Genomic DNA, 22,438 nt, shown 5'->3' on the forward strand with positions numbered 1-22,438 from the left:
CTGGCTTGTCCGCAGTAGGCCATTTTTCTCGATGTGCTCGCAAATGCTGTCCTTGATCATTGCTTCCACCATCTTCCCTATAACTGAAATCAGGCTCACCGGCCTGTAGTTCCCGGGGTCACCTCTCGATCCCTTCTTAAAGATAGGTGTGACATTCGCCAGTTTCCAGTCCTCTGGTACCTCTCCAGTTTTCAAGGATAGGTTGCAAACATGCTGGATTGCGCCCGCTATTTCCTGACTTAGTTCCTTTAGAACCCTTGGGTGGATCCCGTTCGGTCCCGGTGATTTGCCGCTTTTCAGTCTGTCAATCTGCTTGAGGACATCCTCCCGACTTACCTCTATATGCCCCAATCTTTTGGCCTGCTCCCCACTCATGAGCTCCTCTGAGTCCGGTATATTGGACGTGTCCTCGCTCGTGAAGACCGACGAGAAGAACGTGTTCAACCTCTCAGCTACCTCTTTATCCTCCTTAATCACTCCCTTCCTATCCCCATCGTCCAATGGCCCCACCTCCTCTCTCACTGGTTGCTTCCCCTTTACGTAACTGAAGAATGCCTTGAAGTTTTTCGCCTCCCTGGCCAGCCCCTCCTCGTATTTCCCTTTTGCTTTTCTAACCTCTCGGTGGCATTCCTTTTGGCATTTCCTTTGCTCCTGGTGATTTTCCTCCGTTGGATCCCTCTTCCATTTCCGGAAGGATACTTTCTTGTCACTGATTGCCCTCTTTACTTCAGGTGTCATCCAAACTGGATCTTTTGACCGCTTGTTCTTGCGGCCTTTCCTGAAACTGGGGATGTACAGTTTTTGCGCTTCCTGCAGTGTATCCCTGAGAAGGGTCCAGGCGCTCCCTACAGTCTCCATCCTAAAGCCGTTCCTGAGCTTCCTCCCCACCATTTTCCTCATAGCAACATAGTTCCCTTTCCTGAAGTTGAGCGCAGTCGTTGCAGTCCTCCCCACTATGGGTGACCCCCTTTCTAATGTGAATCTGATCACGTTGTGATCACTGTTGCCTAGTGTTCCTCCCACTTCTACCCCTCTTGCAGGCCCCCCTGATCCGTTAAGGATGAGGTCAAGAGTAGCACCCCCTCGTGTCGGTTCCTTGACTAGTTGCTCCATGAAGCAGTCCCTCACAGCTTCTACGAATCCTGCTTCCCTCGTGGAGTTGGAGTGTCCCGTACTCCAGTCTATCCCTGGGTAGTTGAAGTCCCCATATAGGGCCAAATTCTCCAAACGGTGTCCCGAAGTTAGGTGGCAGTAGGTATCCTACTGCCATCTAACGAACCAATCAAAACGTACATTTAAAAAAAAAATGCATTCACCATTCTTAGGTGCCTGTCCCGCACCTACGGAGATGCATAGGGATGCCTATGGATGCCGAAGGCCAGCATGGACGCGGTTTGCACCAGAAGTGGCCTTAGGTGTCTGTAGGCGTCTCTTTTGCCTCCGTTGGTATGAGACCAGCGCCTTAATATAGGTCTTTAAAATGCTGGCCTACATTTAAGGTGCCTATGTTAAAAAAAGACATGATTCTGGACACAACGCCTGCTGGTGATTGACATGCAGCAGGCGCTACTTCCAGAATCAGGCCCATAATGCACAGCTTTATACCTTCCTTGAAACAGGTGTAAATTTGTGTGGGAATATTTATGCCCTATTCTGGATTATTGTACAAGCTTCTCTTATAAAGCCTTTTTGAGAATCTTTTATCAGCGCTTAGTAATGAAACTGTTCCTTCAGGGACTGATTTCATAAAACTTTTTCTGCATATAAAGCCTGGTTTATACACAGAAGTGGCTTTTATAAATTTGTGTGACTTTGTGCATTCGTTAAAAGTATGCATGCAGAAAATGTGCCACTACTTTTACTTAATCTGCATTTAGGTGTTCAGTAGAATATATAGCTTTGAGTAGGACAGAGGCAAAGTTGTGATGTGTACACACTTTCTATTATTTGAGGACAAACAGAATTGCAAGTCCTCACAATATGGGTGATGTCACTGACAAGAGTCAGGCTCAAGAAACATTAATCCATGTTACAGTTTTCTAGAAGCTTTTGAATCTGTCATGCGGTTATTTTTCCCACTGGCATCTCAGAAGGGAATGAATTCAAGGAGTTAAGAATTTTAGCATTTCTCTGGCGTTTAAATTTCCCCAATTATGGAATGAACTTCCTTTAATTTCGAGGTGTCTCAGCTCCTTCCAATCTTTTCGTAAATCTTTAAAAACTTTTTTATTCGCTAAACATTTTGAAAATTAATTCTCTTTTACTTTAGTTTATTTTTTATCTTATTGTTAACCGCATCAAGCTTCCTTTGGTTAAAGACTCAGTATATAAAGTTAAGTTTTAGTTTAGTTTAGTTTCTTCTCCCCTCCTTTCCCCACTTATTAGGCTCTTTAAGAATTGCCAGGGTTTGGTCTTCCAGTGAGAATAGTTTTTATCATCAACTTGTTTGGGTCTGCATTAGCTATTTTTGCAGATCACATATCTCAAAAGAAGTGCACTTGGTACATCAGAACCAAATCCATAATGGACTCATAACTGGTGCCTGAGGGTCATCCACGATCCCTTTAGAGCAGGGGTCCCCAAAGTCCCTCCTTGAGGGCCGAATCTAGTCGGGTTTTCAGGATTTCCCCAATGAATATGCATTGAAAGCAGTGCATGCACATAGATCTCATGCATATTCATTGGAGAAATCCTGAAAACCCGACTGGATTCGGCCCTCAAGGAGGGACTTTGGGACCCCTGCTTTAGAGTATGTGTAAATTTGTGGATTGGCATTTGTAAGCTATTGGGGTTGTATGTGAGTGAGTATTGTATAAATCAGTGGTTCCCAAACCTGTTCTAGAGAACCCCACAATCAGTCAGATTTTAGGATATCCACAATGAATGAACATATATGAACTGAGGCAATGCATGCAATCTATCTCATGAATTTTCATTGTAGATATCCTAAAAATTAGATTGGGGTAGGGCAGTTGTTCCCAACCTTTTTGATACCCAGGAACGCTTTTATAGAAGCAAATTTTTCCAGGTACTGGTGGGGGGGGAAGTTCGTAGGACAGTTTTATACACAATATACATTACATTTCTAGTAAAAAAAAAAAAAAAGAAATAGAAATTTCTACCTTTGTTGTTTCTGCTTTCCTCATCTTCTTGTCATTCTCTTCCTTCCATCCACTGTCTACCTTCTCTCTGCTTCTTCCATAGGGCATCTGCTTTATTTCTATGCCTCTACCAGAAACTGTCTGTTCCTCCACCCCCCCTCCCCCAATTGGTCTAGCGTCTATTTTCTTCCCTCCGCTTCCCCATGGTCTGACATCTCTGTCTTCTTCCCTTCCATCTCTCACTCCCTCCTCCAGGTGGTTTTTAGCATCTCTCTCCTCCTTTCCTCCCTTCAGATCTGGTATCTGTCTCCTCCCCCTCCCCAATGCTCCAGTATCTTTTATCTCTCTCTCTCTCTCCTCTCCATTCTTTCTCTTTTCTGCTGTTCCTTATCAATTTGTTTTCTACCTCTTGTCTATTTACTCTCCAGTCCTCAATTTCCCTTTCATTGTGTCTACCTACAGCTTGCCACCTCTTTCCCTCACCCCTTCCAGTATCTCACTAAATCTATCCTCTTCCCCCAATCCAGCATGTGCTCTTTCTTTATTCCCTCCTTCCATCCAGTATGTGCTCGCTCTCTCCTTTCCTCTCCACGTCCTTCCAGAGTCTGCTCCCCTCTCCATCCTCTCCCATCTAGCGTCTGTTCCCCTCTCTCTATCTCCTCCCATCCAGCATCTGCTCCCCATTCTCTCCTCCCCACTTCCTTTTAGCATCTGCTCCCTTTCTCTCCACTTTCAGCGTCTGTTCCCCTCTCTTTCTCACCTTTCAACTAGCGTCTGTTCCCCTTTCTCTCCTCCCCACTTCCTTCTAGCGTCTGCTCCCTCTCTCTCCACTTTCAGTGTCTGTTCCCCCCTCTCTCTCCCCTTCCAACCAGCGTCTGCTCCCTTTTCTCTCCTCCCCACTTCCTTCTAGCATCTGCTCCCTCTCCCTCTACTTTCAGCGTCTGTTCCCCTCTCTCCCCTTCCAACCAGCATCTTCTCCCCTCCCCACTTCCATCCAGCCTCTTCTCCTCCCTCACTCTCCACTTCTCTTCAGAGTCTGCTCTCTCCCTTTCATCGTCTGTTACCCTTCCCCTTTTCCCTCCATTTCTCTTCAGTGCCACTGAACTTTTTTCCCTTATTGGGCCACCTTTCTCCCTTCCCCTCATCTTTGTGGGTGCTCTTCAGAGTTTTCTCTTTCTGAGTGTCTAGACACGGCAACATTCTCACAAGTCCTGTGCGACTGCCCCAAAGCTTCTCCTCTGACGCAAGCCGCCCAGGCAGAAACAGGAAGTGCGTCAGAGGAGAAGCTTTGGGGCAGTCGCACGGGACTTGTGAGAATGTTTGCACATCCAGACACTCAAACAGAAAACTCTGAAGAGCACCCGTGAAGTTGAGGAAGATGGCATGACAAGGGAAAGAGATGCCCTTTGCTGACAGTTCTCTCGTGGTGAGCTGCAGACCGGGGGTTGGAGACCCCTGAGGTAGGGGGATCCCATAAGTCAGATTTGGAAACCAGTGGTATAAATAGAGAAAAGCATTTACATTGTCTTTATCAAATAGGTGCTTTTGGGGGTTTCTTACATATGTGAACACTTACCAATATCTATTTTGTAGGTGGTAATGACTGATGTAATAATCTTCTATTGCCATTACAAAATAAATACCTGTATATAGTTTGTAAACCGCTTTGATTGTAACCACAGAAAGATAGCATATCAAATCCCATAGTTGCACTAAATAATTAGCATAGGAATACCCACTCCTCCACCCCTGCAATTGAAATTTCAAAAACATTTTTAGCACATGGTTAGCAAATGCTGATTTAGATCTTACTGCAGGATGCCTAAGTGTGTTCCGTGGTAAGCCATTTTAAGCTGTGGTAAGCACGTGCTACTAGTTCTGCCCGATTTCTGTTTCAAACCAATTCACTTCAGGTGAATCAATTCGTTTTTTTAAAAAAATTGGCCTCGCCAATTTGGTGACCAACCCTCCTCCTCATGCCTTCAGGTCTCCTAAATCAGGAGCGGCAGCGCTGCCTCTTGCTGGCCATCCACTGCCGCTACCACTCCCCCTTTAGGGGTAAGTGGGGAGGGTCAGCCAGGAAGTGCTGCAGTGCTTAGGTGTTCTTTGCAGCATCCTCCAGCTTCCCCCCTGGCCTCCTGGTCTTAGTTTCAGCTAATTACAGCAGTCTGCAGAGAGGCTCGCTGGTGCTGTAATGATCCTTGTAGGCTGCCGTCTTCCTCAGCAGCACTTTCCCTCTGCCGCGATCATGCCCCAGACATCAGAGGAGGGACAGGATCGCGCCAGAGGGATTATGCTGCAGAGGCCAATGGCAGCCTGCAAAGATCATTACAGCACCGGCGATCCTCTCCGCAGGCTGCTGTAATTAGCTGAAACTAAGACCGGGAGGCCAGGGGGGGAAGCTGGATGATTCTGCAAAGAAGGGGGGGAATATGCAGCCTTCAGGAGAGGGTGGCCTTCTGGAAAAGGGGGACCTGGTGTAGAAGTATATGGAGGGAGGGAAGGGGGGGTTCAAAGAGATGTGCATATACCGGACTGGGGGAGTAAGGAAGAGGGGAAGAAATGGGTCTAAAAACAGAAGAGAGGGAGAGAGATGGTGGACAATGGGATTTAGGGAGGGAAGGAACAGAAAGGGAGAAAATTTGGACACAAGGGATGGTGTGGAGGGGGTGAGGGATACAGATACTGGATAGGAGGGTAGTTGGGAAGAGAAAGGGAGAGCTGGTGGACCCTGGGGTGGTGGGGAAGGAGGGAGAGATGTTGGATGAAAGGGTAGTTGAGATCTGGCAATGGTGGGGTCCATCGCTGCAGCTGCGGGGATGGAGATGAAAAAGGGAAGATGCCAGACCTCCGGGGGAGGGAAAGGAAATGGAAGGGGAGGACAGAGATTAAAGATGGATGGTTAGCATAGAGAAAGAAGGAAACGACAAATGGACAGGAGACCTTGGCAAGCGAGTTATCAGAAGACAAGCAGAACCTGGGGCAAACATAATTTGAATAATGACCAGACAACAAAAGGTAGAAAGAATAATTTTATTTTCTGTTTTGTGATTACAATATGTCAGATTTGAACTGTGTATCCTACTAGAGCTGGTGTTAGACTGTGAACGTGAGCTAGGATTTAACAGAGAGAGGAAAAGTCCTTTTTGTTTGTTTACACCAAAGCGCCAATGTGGGCAGGAGAGGGCAAAGGGGGTGAAGAGGCTATAAAATAAACCCACCAGGATGTTTGAAAAAAACACCCAATTGGTTAGGAAAATTAAATCAAAAAATTAATTAAATTGGCTGAATCGAATCAAAATTTTTTTTCCTGAATCGGACAGCACTACCGGTTAGCATAGTTTAGTAAAAGGGCTCTTTAATGACCATGTTTTCATAACTGTAAACTGGAGCCTACAAATAATAAGCAAGGATATTTGCATTTGAATTTGTTCCTCTCCTGAATGATTTTATAATTGATACATTTGTTGGAAATAGTTTGTAGAGGTTGCTGCTTATCTTCTAGGTCAAAAGCTCTCAGTCTTTTGGGCTGTATGGACCACCAGTGTGTCTTCACCACTCTTTTCTTTTGAGCACTAAGCCTGACCCCACCAGCATTCGTTATCTTCCTTTCTCTTCTTTCACACAGCCAGACCCTATGCTCATATTTATTTTTAAAATTTCTATACTGTCTAATTCCTAGGCGGTTTACAGTATATTCACATACATAATGCCTAAAAACAATACAATAAAAAGACAAATCTCAACATTTAAGTTCACAGTTAATCTTCAATCAGGATACAGACCCTATAAAAAAGCATTAACAAACATCTGCTATCAGCACATTTTCTTAACTGCCCTACCAGCAAATTCCATATTTTCACCCTAGCACAAGGAATCTTTTTTTTTTTTTTTTAATTCCCTTCATGCCAGGCCCTACAAATAGCTCTCTCTCCTCCCTGTCTCCTTCCAATATGAAACAACTTTCTCTGTTCTCTGTGTTCGTTGTACTTTTTGTAAGGTCTCATGGACTTCAAGAGGCTTTCACACCACATGTTGGTCACCACAGCTCAAGATTAAAAAAGTAAACTTAGGAGGTGAATTGAGGTCTGTTTTGTTTTCTTTTGTAGGTGTATCAAGGGGTGAAGAAGCATGGCTTCCTGCAGCCTCACATGTTGGCAGAGCAGGATGTTGTCATCACAACATACGATGTCCTGCGCACAGAACTAAACTATGTAGATATTCCTCATAGCAACAGTGAAGATGGGAGACGCTTTAGGAACCACAAACGATACATGGCAATCCCCAGCCCTTTGGTTGCAGTGGAGTGGTGGAGGATATGCCTGGATGAAGCACAGATGGTAGAATGCACCACTGCAAAGGTTAGGCAACCTTACAGCTTAGTCAAGTCACTGAACTGAGAAGAAGTTTTCATAGCCTTTTCTCTCTGATGAACCAAAAGGATCTTACATGTCTATCTCACAACATGCTGTAATTTGTCCTTGCAATATTTATCTATCAAACTTATAGCCTGCATATCCCAAAAATCTAAGCAGGTTACAATAAAACACATAAAAGTAAAATAAACAAAAAAGCCCCCCAAACTAATATCTATATAATAAAACCGTAGGCGACGCATGCGCAGTCTTATCGGCGTGCTTCCGTGATCCGTATGTCCGTGGCCGCCAAGACTGCAGCATGCCCCGCGCTTACTACGGCCCCACGCGAAGCTGACAAATTCCAACTACCCCCTCCTCTCCCGCAACAACCACTACCGCTCATACACTCCTGCAGGAAAAAAAAACTCACTGCTTGCTCACACATTCAAAACAAAATTGACTACGGCGCTGCAGAAGTCAGCTCTTTGCAACGGCCCCACACTCGCGGTCTCGCTGGGGTTTTTCGCGGTGGCGGCTCCTCTTGCGTTCGGCCCTGTGTACTTACTAGACTCCCCCCTTCCCGCAAAAAACGTTACCGCTCCTGTTCAAAGCGGCCTGCTGAGGTTCGCGGCCGGCTGTAACGAACCTCGCAGGCCGCTCTCCACATGGTAGCACGTTCCCTCTGACGTAATCGCGTCTGAGGGAACATGCTACCAAGTTGGAGAGCGGCCTGCGAGGTTCGTTACAGCCGGCCGCGAACCTCAGCAGGCCGCTTTGAACAGGAGGAACTGCCACCACGGGGATCGTGAGAAGAGCCGCCGAAAAAAAACCTTCAGCCACAGCAGGCCAGCACGCTGGAAAGGAAGTGGGAGGGGCCGAACGGAGCAGGGCAGCTCACGGTAAGAGAAGGGAATGGGGTGTGGGGGAAAATGCTTCTTCTGCTTCAGCAGGGACCTGGAGGGGAAGGGAAATACCGCTGCTGCTTCTGCAAAGGAAAGTGGGGGAGGGGGGGAAGAGAAGGGAATGGGGTGGTGGTGGGGGGAAATGCTGCTACTACTACACAGGGATTTGGAGGGGAAGGGAAATATCACTGCTGCTTCTGCAAAGGAAAGTGGGGGGGGGGAGGGGAGAGACAGAAAAAAATACAGACAGACAAAGGAGGCTAGGGAAAAATTGCAGGAGGGAGAGAGACAGAAAGAAAGGAAGAAAGAGACAGGAGCAGGGAGAGAGACATAAATAAAGACAGACAGCCAGTCATATATTCTAGGACCCCGTTAATGTAACGGGCTTAAACACTAGTAACATATAAAACCAAATACAACTTAACAAAATAAATTGTTAAAAAAGACAAACACTAGGCCTTAATTCCTCAACAAAATGGCATCTGAGATGAGTATTCTTGTAATCACACTTCTGTCAAAGGCCATCTGTTTCTTTTTTTTTTTTTTTAAGATCTTTACTAAGAAATGTTTTTCTTTGGGTCTGACTGTCAAGTGCATGCATTTGACAGTCACAAGTCACTATAATGTATTCAGTCTTCGTTACTTTTAATCGACATGCTAACCTGGTGCCAACTAGTTAATACTACTTAGAGTGACCCTCAAGTCAAATTAGTGATCTAGCCCCAGTAGGATGGATCCTTAGTTGGTAGGGCAGACCCACAGATGCTATAGCAACCCTGTTGGAGGTATAGGATAAGAACATGCCAGACTAGTAGTCCATGTGGCTCAGTATCCTGTTTCAAGCAGTGGCCAGTCTTAGTCACAAGTGCCTGGCTGAACCTATGGGACTCATAATCAAAACTTAACATCTAAAAACCCGCCTAGTTGGCACTTAGATGACCTAAAAGACAGGTTGTCCAAGTGCTGATAATCAAACCTTTTTTTTGGATGTATCCAGGGACCTTTTAGGCCTCTGAATGCCGCTGTGCACCCAGAGCTAAAAGGGGGTGTATCTGGAGGAGTGGTTAGGGCAAGATGAGGGCCGACCTAGACTTAGTCATCCTGCAGGGATAATCGAAGGTTTTATGAGATTTCCTGGATGGAACTTAAATGTTGTGACTTAGATGATGTAAAAACAGTGACCAGATAACTACTGCAGAGACAAAGTAAAGATGCCCAAACATTCCCCCAGTGTTCACTGACCTCACACCCCAGCAAAGATCGGAATAAAAACATACATACCTGTCTCCAGAACATCAGCACCTAGTATAGGAAAGCCTAATAGAGCTGCATACAGGTCTCTTAAATAACCTGGGAAGGTAGGCTAGTGAACCATAGAGAGGAGGACCCAGGCCTATAAGCCACTCTAACCACTACATTCATGGTGGAAAATGTGAGCCCACCAGAACCTCCCCCAAACCCTAATGTACTGCCTTATAGGTGCCACCTGCAGCCATAAGGGCTATTGGGGTTGTAGACAGGTCGGTATAGTGTGCTTTGGGGGCTCACCATATCCTATAAGGGAGTTCTGGTGAGATGTTTATGTGGACTCTCTCTCTTTTTTTATCTTATGAAGCATCCTATGTTATCTATGGTTTTCCAAGATCTGTTTCCATTGAGTAGCCTTAATATTGTGTTTGTATGTAGTTAGTAGATAGTAAGCAATATCTATACTTTGTTTGCTATATCTTTTTGTTGTGTTTCGCATCAGATATATGAACTACATTTATATGGGATATCTTTTGCTGTATTAGCCATTTCTGTGTTTTGCATCAGTATTTGTAAACTTGTATATTTTGCTTTGAGATTTCAATAAAGGTCTCTAAAAATAAAGTGAAAAAAAGGTATTCTGTTTTGCTTGGTAGACTGGTATAGTCCTTACGAATGCGTTATATGCCTCACTTCTACCAGCAGGTGGAGACTGAGCACAAACTTGTATATCAAGCTAGAATCTGCCCAGCAACTCTGTCTTCCTCAGTCTCCGTTAAAGCAGGTGGGAAGACTAATTCGGCTCCCCTCTTAGTATTGTTGGAATTTTGTTTTGGACTTCTGGGTTCCCCTTTTGTGCTTGACAGAGCTTGGATGGGTCCTGTTTGGGGATCCGTCCGACCTCGGGTGTGTTAAACTCGGCAGGTCTCGTGCTAGGTCCCTCCCCCACCTCCCCACATTTTTGTAGAGGTGCCTCAGCCAGCGGCCTGGCCCCCTGGTTGGTCAGCCCTCCAGCTTTGAGAGTCGTGGAGTCTGTTCTGAGTAAGTGAAAAAATAAAAATCCTGAGGTGTGCCGGTCTAAAGGGCTCAATTCCCTTTAAAACTGCCATTTGTATTGTTTTTTTCTCATCTAACTGGCACTTTTATTACAGCTAGGGTGTTTTTCAACACAATGAGCACTTTTAAGGGGAAAAAATGCTCATTGTGCTCCAGAAACCTCTGCAAGCAAACATAGAAGGCAATCCCCTTCTTCTTCAAGCAAGCACAGCAGCCTTACATCGACCCCACAGATCACCTTGAGGAACAGATTCCAGATGCTACAGGAAATACCTACCAGCAGAACTTAGGACTTCCAGGAGTGTGATTTTGAGGCCCAGCGGAAGACCCCCAGCTCCAGTAGCAGCAAAGACCCCAGCTCCAGAAAATACGGATCAGCACACCCCCAAGAAGCGCAGAGTGGTTGTCACTGGGAACTCCCTGCTGCGGGGCACCGAGAGACCAGTTTGTAGATCAGATCCACAATCAAGAGAAGTTTGCTGCCTGCCAGGAGCCAGGATCCGGGATGTGACCGCATGCTTAGGAAGATTTATCAAGCCCCAAGACTACTACCCGATTCTTCTTATCCACGTTGGGACGAACGACACCGCCAGGAACTCCCCAGAGAAGATACCTGAAGACTTCAATGCCCTGGATTTGAAGCTAAAGCAGATGGAAGCACAGGTGGTCTTCTCCATCCTTCCAGTGAGAGACAAGGGGAGATCTAGGGAAGAATGTACCAGAGGACAAACAAGTGGCTACGCGGATGGTGCAAAGAGATGAACTTCGGCTTCCTGGACCACGGAGAGGCACTTCAAGGACTACAGGGATCAGACGGGCTACACCTGACCAGAAGAGGGAAGAACGTCTTTGGACGACGTCTGGCTCGCCTACTCCGGAAGACTTTAAACTAGGTGAGCTGGGGGAAAGGACCCATTCTCATCCTAATGGGGTAAATAACTCCATCTTTGAGTCTGTGGTAAGTACTTGCGTCAAATACAATACTGAGGTAAGTAATTGCATCAAAAACAATACTAAGGGGGACAAACTAACTCAAACGGGAAAATCTCCGGAAAAGCATAAAGATTGGACAGCCATGTATGTTAATGCACGTAGTTTGGGCAATAAAATTCTAGAGCTGAAAACAGAAATGAGAAATGCCGACCTAGATGTGGTGGTGATAACAGAAACCTGGTTCTCAGAGTCCCATGGATGGGATATGGCTATACCAGGATATAATTTGCTCCGTCGGGACATAGTAGGCAAAACAGGAGGAGGAGTAGCACTATACATTAGAGAGGATATCAAAATTACTAGGATCACGGAATTCAAGTTTACGGGAGAATCCCTCTGAGTGAATCTTGCCAGGGGCAACAACAAATGCCTATATCTTGGTGTTGTTTACAGACCCCCAAAGCAACTGGACAACATAGACAAAGAATTAGTTGCAGACATCGAAACCATCACTCTGCTTGGAGACACAGTGCTGTTGGGGGACTTCAATATGCCTGATGTAGAATGGAACAAACTTTCTGCTACGACCAGCGGCAGTAAGAGGCTACTGGCCTCTATGCGGGGAGCAAGCCTCAAACAAATGGTATTGGAACCCACCAGGGATCAGGCGATTCTGGACCTAATACTCGCTAATGGAAACAGTGTCACAGAAGTTTCAGTAGTAGATGCTTTGGCCTCCAGTGACCACAACATGGTGTGGTTTCACCTCAAGAAGGGAGTTACTAGGTCAAATACATCGACAAAGGTTCTAAATTTTAAGGGAACTAACTTCCAGAGCATGGGAGATTTTGTCTATGAGGCACTGCAAAATCAGGGCATGACGGACAGTGTGGAGGTACTATGGTCAAATCTGAAATCCACCCTGCAAGAAGCAACCAAACTCTAAATAAAAACCATGAGTAAATGACGGAGAAATAATAGACCCCAATGGTTCTCCACGGAGATCTCTGAACTAGTAAAGCAAAAGAAAAAAGCATTTTTATCCTACAAACAATCACAACATAGAAACATAGAAATAGATGGCAGATAAGGTCCACGGCCCATCTAGTCTGCCCACCCCAATGACCCTCCCCTACCTTTCTCTGTGAATAGATCCCACGTGTCTATCCCATTTGGCCTTAAAATCAGGCACGCTGCTGGCCTCAATAACCTGAAGTGGAAGACTATTCCAGCGATCAACCACCCTTTCAGTGAAAAAGAATTTCCTGGTGTCCCCGTGCAGTTTCCCGCCCCTGATTTTCCACGGATGCTCCCTTGTTGCCGCGGAACCCTTGAAAAAGAAGATATCTTCTTCCACCTCGATGCGGCCCGTGAGATACTTGAATGTCTCGATCATGTCACCCCACTCTCTGTGTTCCTCGAGTGAGTACAGCTGCAACTTATCCAGCCGTTCCTCGTACGGGAGATCCTTGAGTTCCGAGACCATCCAGATGGCCATTCTCTGGATCGACTCCATTCTCAGCACATCCTTACGGTAATGTGGCCTCCAGATACAATGGCATAATGACTTCAGGCTTACGGTTGATGAAACTCCTGCGTATGCAACCTATGATTTGCCTTGCCTTGGATGAAGCTTGCTCTACTTGATTGGCAGTCTTCATGTTCTCACTGACGATCACCCCTAAGTCTCATTCTGCTTCAGTTCTTGTTAGGATCTCGCCATTAAGGGTGTAAGTCTTGCATGGATTTTGGCTGCCCAGGTGCCAAAGAAACCTATCTGGTAAAATCCAGAACTGTTAAAACAGCAGACAGGGATGCCAAACTCCAGATGGAAGAAAATATAGCTAGGCAGGTTAAAAAAGGGGATAAATCCTTTTTCAAATATGTTAGCGACAGAAGAAAGAACACAGGCGGGATTCTGCGCCTAAGGAAACCCGACGGTAACTTTGTAGATTCAGACTCAGATAAAGCTGAACTATTCAACAGCTACTTCTGCTCAGTCTTTACCCGTAAAGCGCCGGGATTCGAACTGCAGCTACAGACAAAGAGGGTGCTCGGAGGACCCATTCCAAGATTTTGAATTCACCGAGAGCAACATCTATCACGAATTATCAAAGCTAAAAGTAAACAAAGCCATGGGGCCGGATAATCTACACCCCAGAGTACTTAGGGAATTAAGAGATGTTCTGGCGGAACTGTTAGCTGCGCTTTTCAATCTTTACCTAAGCAAGGGAAAAGTCCCCTTGGATTGGAAAACTGCTAACGTCATTCCGTTTCACAAAATGGGAAGCAGGTTGGAGGCTGAAAATTACAGACCGGTGAGTCTCACATCAATAGTGTGTAAACTTATGGAAACATTGATTAAAAACAGATTGGATACGTTTCTGGATGACGAAAGACTGAGGGATCCCCACCATCATGGATTTACAAAGGGAAGGTCTTGTCAAACCAATCTGATAAGCTTCTTTGACTGGGTAACGAAACAACTGGATGGGGGACAATTCCTGGATATCGTGTATTTAGACTCCAGTAAGGCTTTTGATAGTGTCCCACACCGTAGGTTATTAAACAAGATGAATACGATGGGTGTGGGAGACTGCATGGGTTAAAGACTGGCTTAGTGGCAGACTTCAGAGGATGGTAATAAATGGTACTCCCTCGGAAATGTCGGAAGTGACCAGTGGAGTGCCACAGGGCTCCGTTTTGGGTCCGATACTATTTAATATCTTTGTAAGGGATCTAGCTCAGGGACTTCGAGGTAAAATTCTGTTATTTGTGGAAGATGCTAAACTATGCAACATTGTGGGCAGCACAATCGAGCCCGATAGCGCAACCATGTCAGACACTATGAGGCAGGACCTACTTTTACTGGAACAATAGTCTAATACTTGGCAACTGAGTTTTAATGCCAAAAAGTATAAGGTGATGTACCTTGGTAGCAATAACCCCTGCAGAACATACACCCTGAATGGTGAAAACTTAACAAGAACCATCGCAGAATGAGACCTGGGTGTAATCATAAGTGAAGATATGAAAACTGCCAATCAGGTGGAGAAAGCTTCAACCAAGGCTAGACAAATGCTAGGTTGCATCCGGAGAAGTTTTATCAGCTGTAAGCCTGAAGTCATAATGCCATTGTACAGGTCGATGGTGAGACCTCATCTGGAGTACTGTGTTCAGTTTTGGAGGCCACATTATCAAAAGGATGTGAAGAGAATGGAGTCGGTTCAGCGTATAGCCACTAAGTTGGTCTCAGGACTTAAGGATCTCCCATATGAAGAACGTCTAAGCAGGTTGCAGTTATATTCTTTCGAAGAACATAGAGAAAGGAGTGACATGATAGAGACATTCAAATATCTTACGGGCCGTATTGAGGTGGAGGAAAATATCTTCTTCCTTACGGGGCCCATGGCAACCAGAGGGCATCCGCTCAAACTCAAGGGTGGGAGATTTAATGATGACATCAGGAAATACTTCTTCACCGAAAGAGTGGTTGATCGATGGAATGGTCTTCCACGTCAAATAGTTGAGGCCAGTAACGCACTCGACTTCAAGGGACGATGGGATAAACATGTAGGTTCGCTCCGGGGAAATGCTTAAAAAGAGGGTTCTTGTTAAGGAAGGGTTCTTGGAGTGGGTTCGCTCCGGGAAATTCTTAGAGGGAGGGTTCTTGTTGAGGGAGGGTTCTTCGAGTGGGCAGACTTGTTGGGCCGACGGCCCTTTTCTGCCGTCATACTCTATGTTTCTATGATACGAGGTATTCATGGCCGGCCTGTGTAAGCGTTGTGCAGGCCGGAGTGGTGGGGGAGTCTCGTCGGCAGTGGTTGCCGGTGGCCAGGGTACTCCGCCGCATGTACCTCACAAAGGATTCCCTTACTGCCAGAGTGGCTGGGGATTCCCTTTTTGTGTCAGTCAGTTCCTCGGCTTCAGGGTTCAGGAAAGTCCTAGGCTTTTCAGACACAACAGGCTGCAGGAGCTCTGATTTTGGCGGTTTCAAGTCCAAATTCGGCGGGAACCTTCTCCTTCATTTCTGTTACTTCAGGTGACCTTCCCCCTGTTCTGGAAATTCAGGGGTAAAGTATGGCAGGGTCCCCTGCTGGGGCAGGGAGTCCCTTAGGGCTGCCGGGGTTTTTTCCCCCTGAGTTTGTTAGCACTATGTAAAGCTTTATGTGCTGGCGGCTGGAGGTTCCGTGTCATAAGAACTTAAGAACATAACATAAGAATATAAGCAATGCCTCCGCTGGGTCAGACCTGCGGTCCATCATGCCCAGCAGTTCACTCACGCGGCGGCCCAGCAGGTTCAGGACCTGTGCAGTAATCCTCTATCTATACCCCTCTATCCCCTTTTCCAACAGGAAATTGTCCAATCCTTTCTTGAACCCTAGTATTGTACTTTGCCCTATTACGCCCTCTGGAAGCGCATTCCAGGTGTCCACCACATGTTGGGTAAAGAAAAACTTCATAGCATTGTTTTGAATCTGTCCCCTTTCAACTTTTCCGAATGCCCTCTTGTTCTTTTATTTTTTGAAAGTTTGAAGAATCTGTCCCTCTCCACTCTCTCTATGCCCTTCATGATCTTGTAAGTCTCAATCATATCCCCTCTAAGTCTCCTCTTCTCCAGGGAAAAGAGTCCCAGTTTCTCTAATCTCTCAGCGTATGAAAGGATTTCCATAGCTTTTATCAGATATGTCGCTCTCCTCTGAACCCTCTCAAGTATTGCCATATCCTTCTTAAGGTACGGCAACCAATATTGGACGCACTACTCCAGATGCGGACGCACCATCGCCCGATATAACGGCAGGATAACTTCTTTTGTTCTGGTAGTAATACCCTTCTTCATTATACGCTTCTTGATTATTCGCTCTCTTGGCGGCCACTGCGCACTGTGCCGTAGGCTTCATTGTCATGTCCACCATTACCAAAGTCCCTTTCTTGGGTACTCTCCTTCAATAACATCCCTCCCATCGTATAGCTGTGCCTCAGGTTTCTGCTTCCCACATGTAGTACTTTACATTTCTCAACGTTGAACTTCATCTGCCATCTTGTCGCCCATTCTCCTAGTTTGTTCAAGTCCCTTTGCAATTCTTCGTGGTCCTCTTTAGTCCGAGCTCCATTAAATAATTTGGTGTCATCCGCGAATTTTATTCTCTCGCACTTCGTCCCTGTTTCTAGATCATTTATAAATATATTAAATAGCAGCAGTCCAAGCACCGAGCCCTGCGGAACACCACTCGTGACCCTCCTCCTGTCCGAGTAGTGGCCCTTTACTCTTACCCTCTGTTTCCTACCCGCCAACTAGTTTCTGATATATGTATGTACACCTTCTTCCACCCCATGGTTCTTCAGTTTCCGAAGTAGGCGTTCATGGGGTACCTTGTCAAAGGCTTTTTGGAAATCTAGATATATGATGTCTATGGGGTCTCCTCTGTCCATCCGTTTGTTATTTCCCTCGAAGAAGTGCAATAAGTTGGTTAGGCACGATCTCCCCTTGCAGAAACCATGTTGGCTGGTTATCAGAAGTTTGTTTCTTTCAAAATGTTAATCAATATTGTCTTTTATCAGTGCTTTCCTCCATTTTCCCTGGAACTGAGGTCAGACTCACCGGTCTGTAGTTTCCCGGGTCGCCTCTTGATCCCTTTTTAAAGATGGGCATAACGTTGGCTATCTTCCAATCCTCCAGGATCAAGCCTGTTTTCAGGGATAGATTGCAAATTTGCTGCGGTAGTTCCGCTATTGTTTCCTTTAGTTCCTTCAGAACCCTTGGATGGATTCCGTCCGGACTCGGGGATTTGTCAGTTTTTAATTTTTCTATCTGCCTGCGTACGTCTTCCAGGCTCACTTCCATGGATATTAATTTTTCTGCTTGATCTCCATTGAAGATTTGCTTAGGTTCCAGTTTGTTGGATGTGCCTTCATTTGTAAATACAGACGAAAAGAACATGTTAAGTCTTTCTGCCACTTCTTTCTCCTCCTTCACCACTCCCTTCCTGTCTCGGTCGTCCAGCGGTCCCACCTCCTCCCTAGCTGGCTGCTTCCCTTTAACATATCTAAAGAACGGTTTGAAATTTCATGCTTCCCTAGCTAGCCTGTCTTCATACTCTCTTTTGGCTTTTCAAACCACATGGTGACATTCTTTTTGATACCTCCTGTGCTCTTTCCAGTTCTCCTCAGTTTTGTCTTTTTTCCATTTCCTTCACTGTTTTAGTTATCCATGCCGGGTCTTTTGTTCGACTCTTTTTGCACCCCTTTCTCAATCTGAGGATATACAGATTTTGTGCCTTGCTCACCGTGTCCTTGAAAAAAGACCAGGCATGTTCTGCCGTCTGCCATTTCTTGGAAGTGTTCCTAAGTTTCTTCCTTACCATTTCCCTCATTGCTTCGTAGTGTCCTTTCCTAAAGTTGAAAGTTGTCGCTATGGTTCTCTTTCCTTTCGGTATTCCTATTTCAACCTTGAACTTGATCATATTATGATCGCCGTTTCCCAACGGTCCCACTACTTTCACTCCAGGGATCTCAGGGAGGGGGGGTGGGATTTCCCGGTGTGGCAGCAGCGGTTTTGCCCCCCTCTACTCCTCTCTCATCCAAATGCCCGAGGGTCTCTTGGGATGGGGATTTTTGCCCAGAGGAGCAAGATGTAATTGATGAGAACCTGGACCCTTGGAGAGATTTCCAGGATCCTCTTGGGGGGTCAGATTCTGCCAATGAGGGATTCGATCAGCCCTCTGCTGGCGAAGATGCGTCTGTGGTGCACATTTTTCAGCAGGAAGAGCTTCATGAGCTAATTCTTCAGGTTTCCTCAGTTTTGCACTTTGAGGATACCATGTCGGAGCCCTCGCGTACGGTGAACCCATTGCTTAAGGGGATACGCTCTGCTTCCCGCTCTTTTCCTATGCATCAAGATATTCGGGACATTATGCTTGCACAGTGGCAGGTGCCGGAAGCTCCCTTTTATTTTGCGCGCTCCATGGCCCGCCTGTATCCCATTCCTGAAGGGGGTAGGAACACTCTGAAGTCGCCTGTTGTGGATAGGATGGTCTCGGCCATCTCTAAGAAGCATACCGTGCCTGTTGAGGATGGTACGGCCTTGAAGGACCGGAGGAGCGTAAGTTGGAGTCCCTCCTTAAACAGAGTTTTGATGTGACAGCTCTGGTGGTCCAAGCAGTGATGTGTAGTGGGCTGGTGGCTTGGGCGTGTTTTCCCTGGGCTGAGCATGTCCTTGACTGTAAAACTGAGGATTGGGAATTTCTCAAGCGCGAGATGGCAAAGATTGAATTGGGTGCTTCTTATCTTTCAGATGCCATGTATGACCTCTTGCGAGCTTCTGCCAAGTCGTTGGCGTTTGCAGTGACAGCTCGCCTTACCTTGTGGCTTCGCGCTTGGTTGGCAGACTCGGTGTCCAAAGCTAAGTTGACAAAGTTTCCTTTTAAGGGATCTTTCTTGTTTGGTGAAGACCTGGACAGGTTGGTTCAGACGCACTGATTCTAAAGTGCCTCGTTTACCTGAGGATAGGCCTAGGCTGCTGACTCGAGGAGGCGCTGCTCGTGGGTGTGATTTCTGCCGTTTCCGCCCTGATCAAGGGGCTGCCTCTTTTCAGTCTCCTGGGCTCTTTAGAAGCAGGTTCTTCCAGCGCATGTAGTCGTTTCGTGGGGCCCGCCGGGGTGCAGGTAGTGCCTCCGCCGGGTCCCCTGCCACCCATCCTGCCCAATGACTCCTTGCCGGTGCCCGTCTTGGTTCCGGTGGGTGCCCGGCTGCGGGATTTTTATCCAAAGTGGGCAGACATCACGTCCAATCAGTGGATTCAGGAGGTGATTCAGGACAGTTATGCTCTGGATTTTGCCAAATTGTTTTCTTGCTTCTCCCTCGCAGGTAGTGTGGAAGCAGCAGGCCTTTCGCCAGACCCTTTAAAGATTGTTGGATCTCCACGTGGTGGTTCCAGTTCCCCCATGGGAGTGGGGCACAGGTTGGTACTGGATTTACTTTATGGTGTCAAAGAAAGAAGGGACCTTTCGGTCCATCCTGGATTTGAAGGGGGTCAACAGGGTTCTTTACGTGCCTTCCTTTCGCATGGAAACTCTGCGGTCTGTGATTCTGGTGGTTCAGCTGGGGAAGTTTCTGACCTCTCTAGATCTGACCGAGGCCTACTTGCACATTCCTATTCAGGCCTCCCATCATCGCTTCCTGTGCTTTGCAATCTTGGGGTAACATTATCAGTTCTGTGCACTTCCCTTTGTTTTGGCCACGGCTCCACGAACATTCTCCAAGGTGATGGTGGTTGTCATGGCGGTGTTGCACAAAGAGAGCATTCTAGTTCATCCCTACCTGGACGACTAGTTGATTCGAGCGAAGTCGTTATGGGAGAGCACCCGGGTCATGGCTCGGGTGGTGGAGTTTTTGCAGATGCTGGGATAGGTAGCCAATCTTGCCAAGAGCCGTCTGTCTCCCTCTCAGTGCCTGGAGTATCTAAGCATGCTGTTCGACACCTTCTTGGGGAAGGTCTTCCTTCCGGAGGCCTGGGTAAGCAAATTGCAATCTCAGATTCGCCTGCGTCCGGGTGTCCTTGGGCACAGGATTTCCTCCAAGTCTTGGGGTCGATGGCGACTTCCCTCGATGTAGTGAGGTGGTCGAGGGCCCATATGCGTCCTCTTCAGTATGCTCTTCTTCGGAGGTGGTCACCTCAGAGGCACAGTCTGGATCACCCTGTTCTGCTTCTGGGCTTAGCTCGGGGCAGTCTTCGTTGGTGGCTCCAAACCCATCTTGTACAAGGAGCGAGTCTGGATCAGCCGCAGTGGGCGATGCTGCTCACGGATGCCAGTCTTCTCGGTTGGGGAGTTCAGTGCCTAGGTCACTCAGCTTAGGGCACCTGGTCCACAGAGGAGGCTTCTTGGTCGATCAGTGTTTTGGAGACCAGAGCCATCCATCTGGTGTTGTTAGCCTTTCAGTCCTTTTTGATGGGCAAGTCAGTCGGGGTTCTGTCGGGCAATGCCACAGCAGTGGCCTATGTCAATCATCAGGGGGGCACCAAGAGTACTTTGGGGGCACAGGAGGCGACTCTGCTCATGGTCTTGGCGGAATTGCACCTTCAAGACATATCAGGAGTGGAGAATATTCAGTTGATAGTGCAGTCTTGGGGTCAGCCCCTCATGGACCTGATGGCCACAAGTGTCAGTGCCAAAACTCCCCGCTTCTTCAGTCGTCGCAGAGACAGTCAGGCTGAGGGCCTGGATGCTCTGGTTCAACCATGGCCAACGGAGGGGCTGTTGTATTTGTTCCCGCCATGGCCATTAGTGGACAAGGTTCTTCTCCGCATAATTCGCCATCCTGGCCTCGTGATTCTGGTGGCTCCAGATTGGCCTCAACGACTGTGATATGTGGATCTGGTGAGGCATTTGGTGGCAGATCCTTAACTCAGGGTCCCATTCCAATGTTCAATCTGGGTCCCATTTGTCTTATGGCTTGGCTCTTGAAAGGGGTCGCCTAGGTAAGAAGGGGTATTCATATTAAAGTGATATCAACTCTTGGGGTCCCAGAGGCTTTCCACCTTTCGGGCTTATGTGAGGGTTTGGCGTCTATTTGAGAAGTGGTGTGGTGTGATGTGCGTGGAGTGGTATCTTTTCACGCTTCCCTGCCTAACATCTTAGAGTTCTTGCAGGATGGCCTGGTTTGGTCTTCTCTACAGGTTCAGCTTCCGGCCTTATCAGCCTTTTGGGGGGTCATTGAAATGTCAGCGTTTGACTATCATTCCTGATGTGATCCGCTTCTTGCGGGTGGCCAAGTTGATCAAGCCTCCCATAGGACCCTCTGTTCCATCTTGTGATCTGAATCTGGTTCTGTCAGTTCTAGTGCGCCCTTCTTTTGAACCGTTGGGCGACTGCTCTTTGAATGACCTTACTCTTAAAGCTGTCTTCTTGGTGGCTATTACTTCAGCTAGACGTGTTTCTGAGCTGCAGGCTTTCTCTTGTAGGGTTCCCTTTTTGGAGTTTTCTAGGGAGCAGGTTGTCTTGAGGCCTGTTCCTTCCTTTCTGCCAATCAGGCAGTGGTCCTCCTGGTTTTGGATAGCTGGGAGGGCTCTTCTGAGCAGAGACAGCTGCGCAAGTTGGATGTCGGTCGAGTCCTTCGCTCTTATGTGCAGAGGACCCAGGAGATCAGGAAATCAGATCATCTCTTTGTCCTTCTAGCAGGTCCTCGTAAGGGGGATGGCGTTTCTAAGGCTACTATTGTGCGCTGGATAAAGGAGACTATTGCTTCCGCTTATCTTCTGAAGAAGAAGCCTGTTCCAGAATTTCTTAAGGCTCATTCCACTAGGGATCAGGCAGCTTCTTGGGCTGAATCTTCTCTGGTGCCTCCAGTGGATATTTGCAAGGCTGCAGTTTGGTCTTCTCTGCATTCCTACCGTGTGGCTGTTCATGCGCTTCGGGACGTGGTATTCGGTGAACATGTTCTGGTGTCGGCCCTTTGGGGGTCTCACCCTTAATGGGTACTGCTTTGGTACGTCCCATTCGTAAGGACTATACCAGTCTACCAAGTGATACAGAAGGAGAAATCAGGTTCTTACCTGCTAATTTTCATTCTGTTAGCTTGTAGACTGGTATAGTCCTCCACCCTGTCTGACTTTGTGCTGTGATTACGGTCTTTTGTTTTGCTTGCGTGCAGATTTTGTTTTTTCTGCGGGTTCTAGAATTTTTCTAGAGACGGGGAGAAGTAAGAACAGCGGCTATGGCTCAGCTGGCTTAGCTGGTGAGCTATAGGGATGTTTTCTATACCAGGATTAAGTTCTACACATGTGCCAATAGTAGTTTATAAATATTTGTTGTTTTTTCCACTCCTGTTCGGAGTGTGTTAT

The 22,438-nt window shown here is 46.9% G+C and overlaps 1 protein-coding gene across 3 annotated transcripts in view; it reads left to right on the forward strand.

The window, feature by feature from the left end:
• SHPRH (SNF2 histone linker PHD RING helicase) overlaps positions 1-22,438 on the forward strand; it is a 299,247-nt gene that overhangs the window by 102,983 nt on the left and 173,826 nt on the right. For all 3 annotated transcript variants that reach the window (XM_033937312.1, XM_033937311.1, XM_033937310.1), the window contains one exon: positions 7,211-7,462. In XM_033937312.1, coding sequence (XP_033793203.1) covers positions 7,211-7,462 — 252 coding nt within the window. The remainder of the gene's footprint in view (positions 1-7,210; positions 7,463-22,438) is intronic.

The sequence above is a fragment of the Geotrypetes seraphini genome, chromosome 3, assembly GCF_902459505.1.
Source record: "Geotrypetes seraphini chromosome 3, aGeoSer1.1, whole genome shotgun sequence".
NCBI lineage: Eukaryota > Metazoa > Chordata > Amphibia > Gymnophiona > Dermophiidae > Geotrypetes > Geotrypetes seraphini.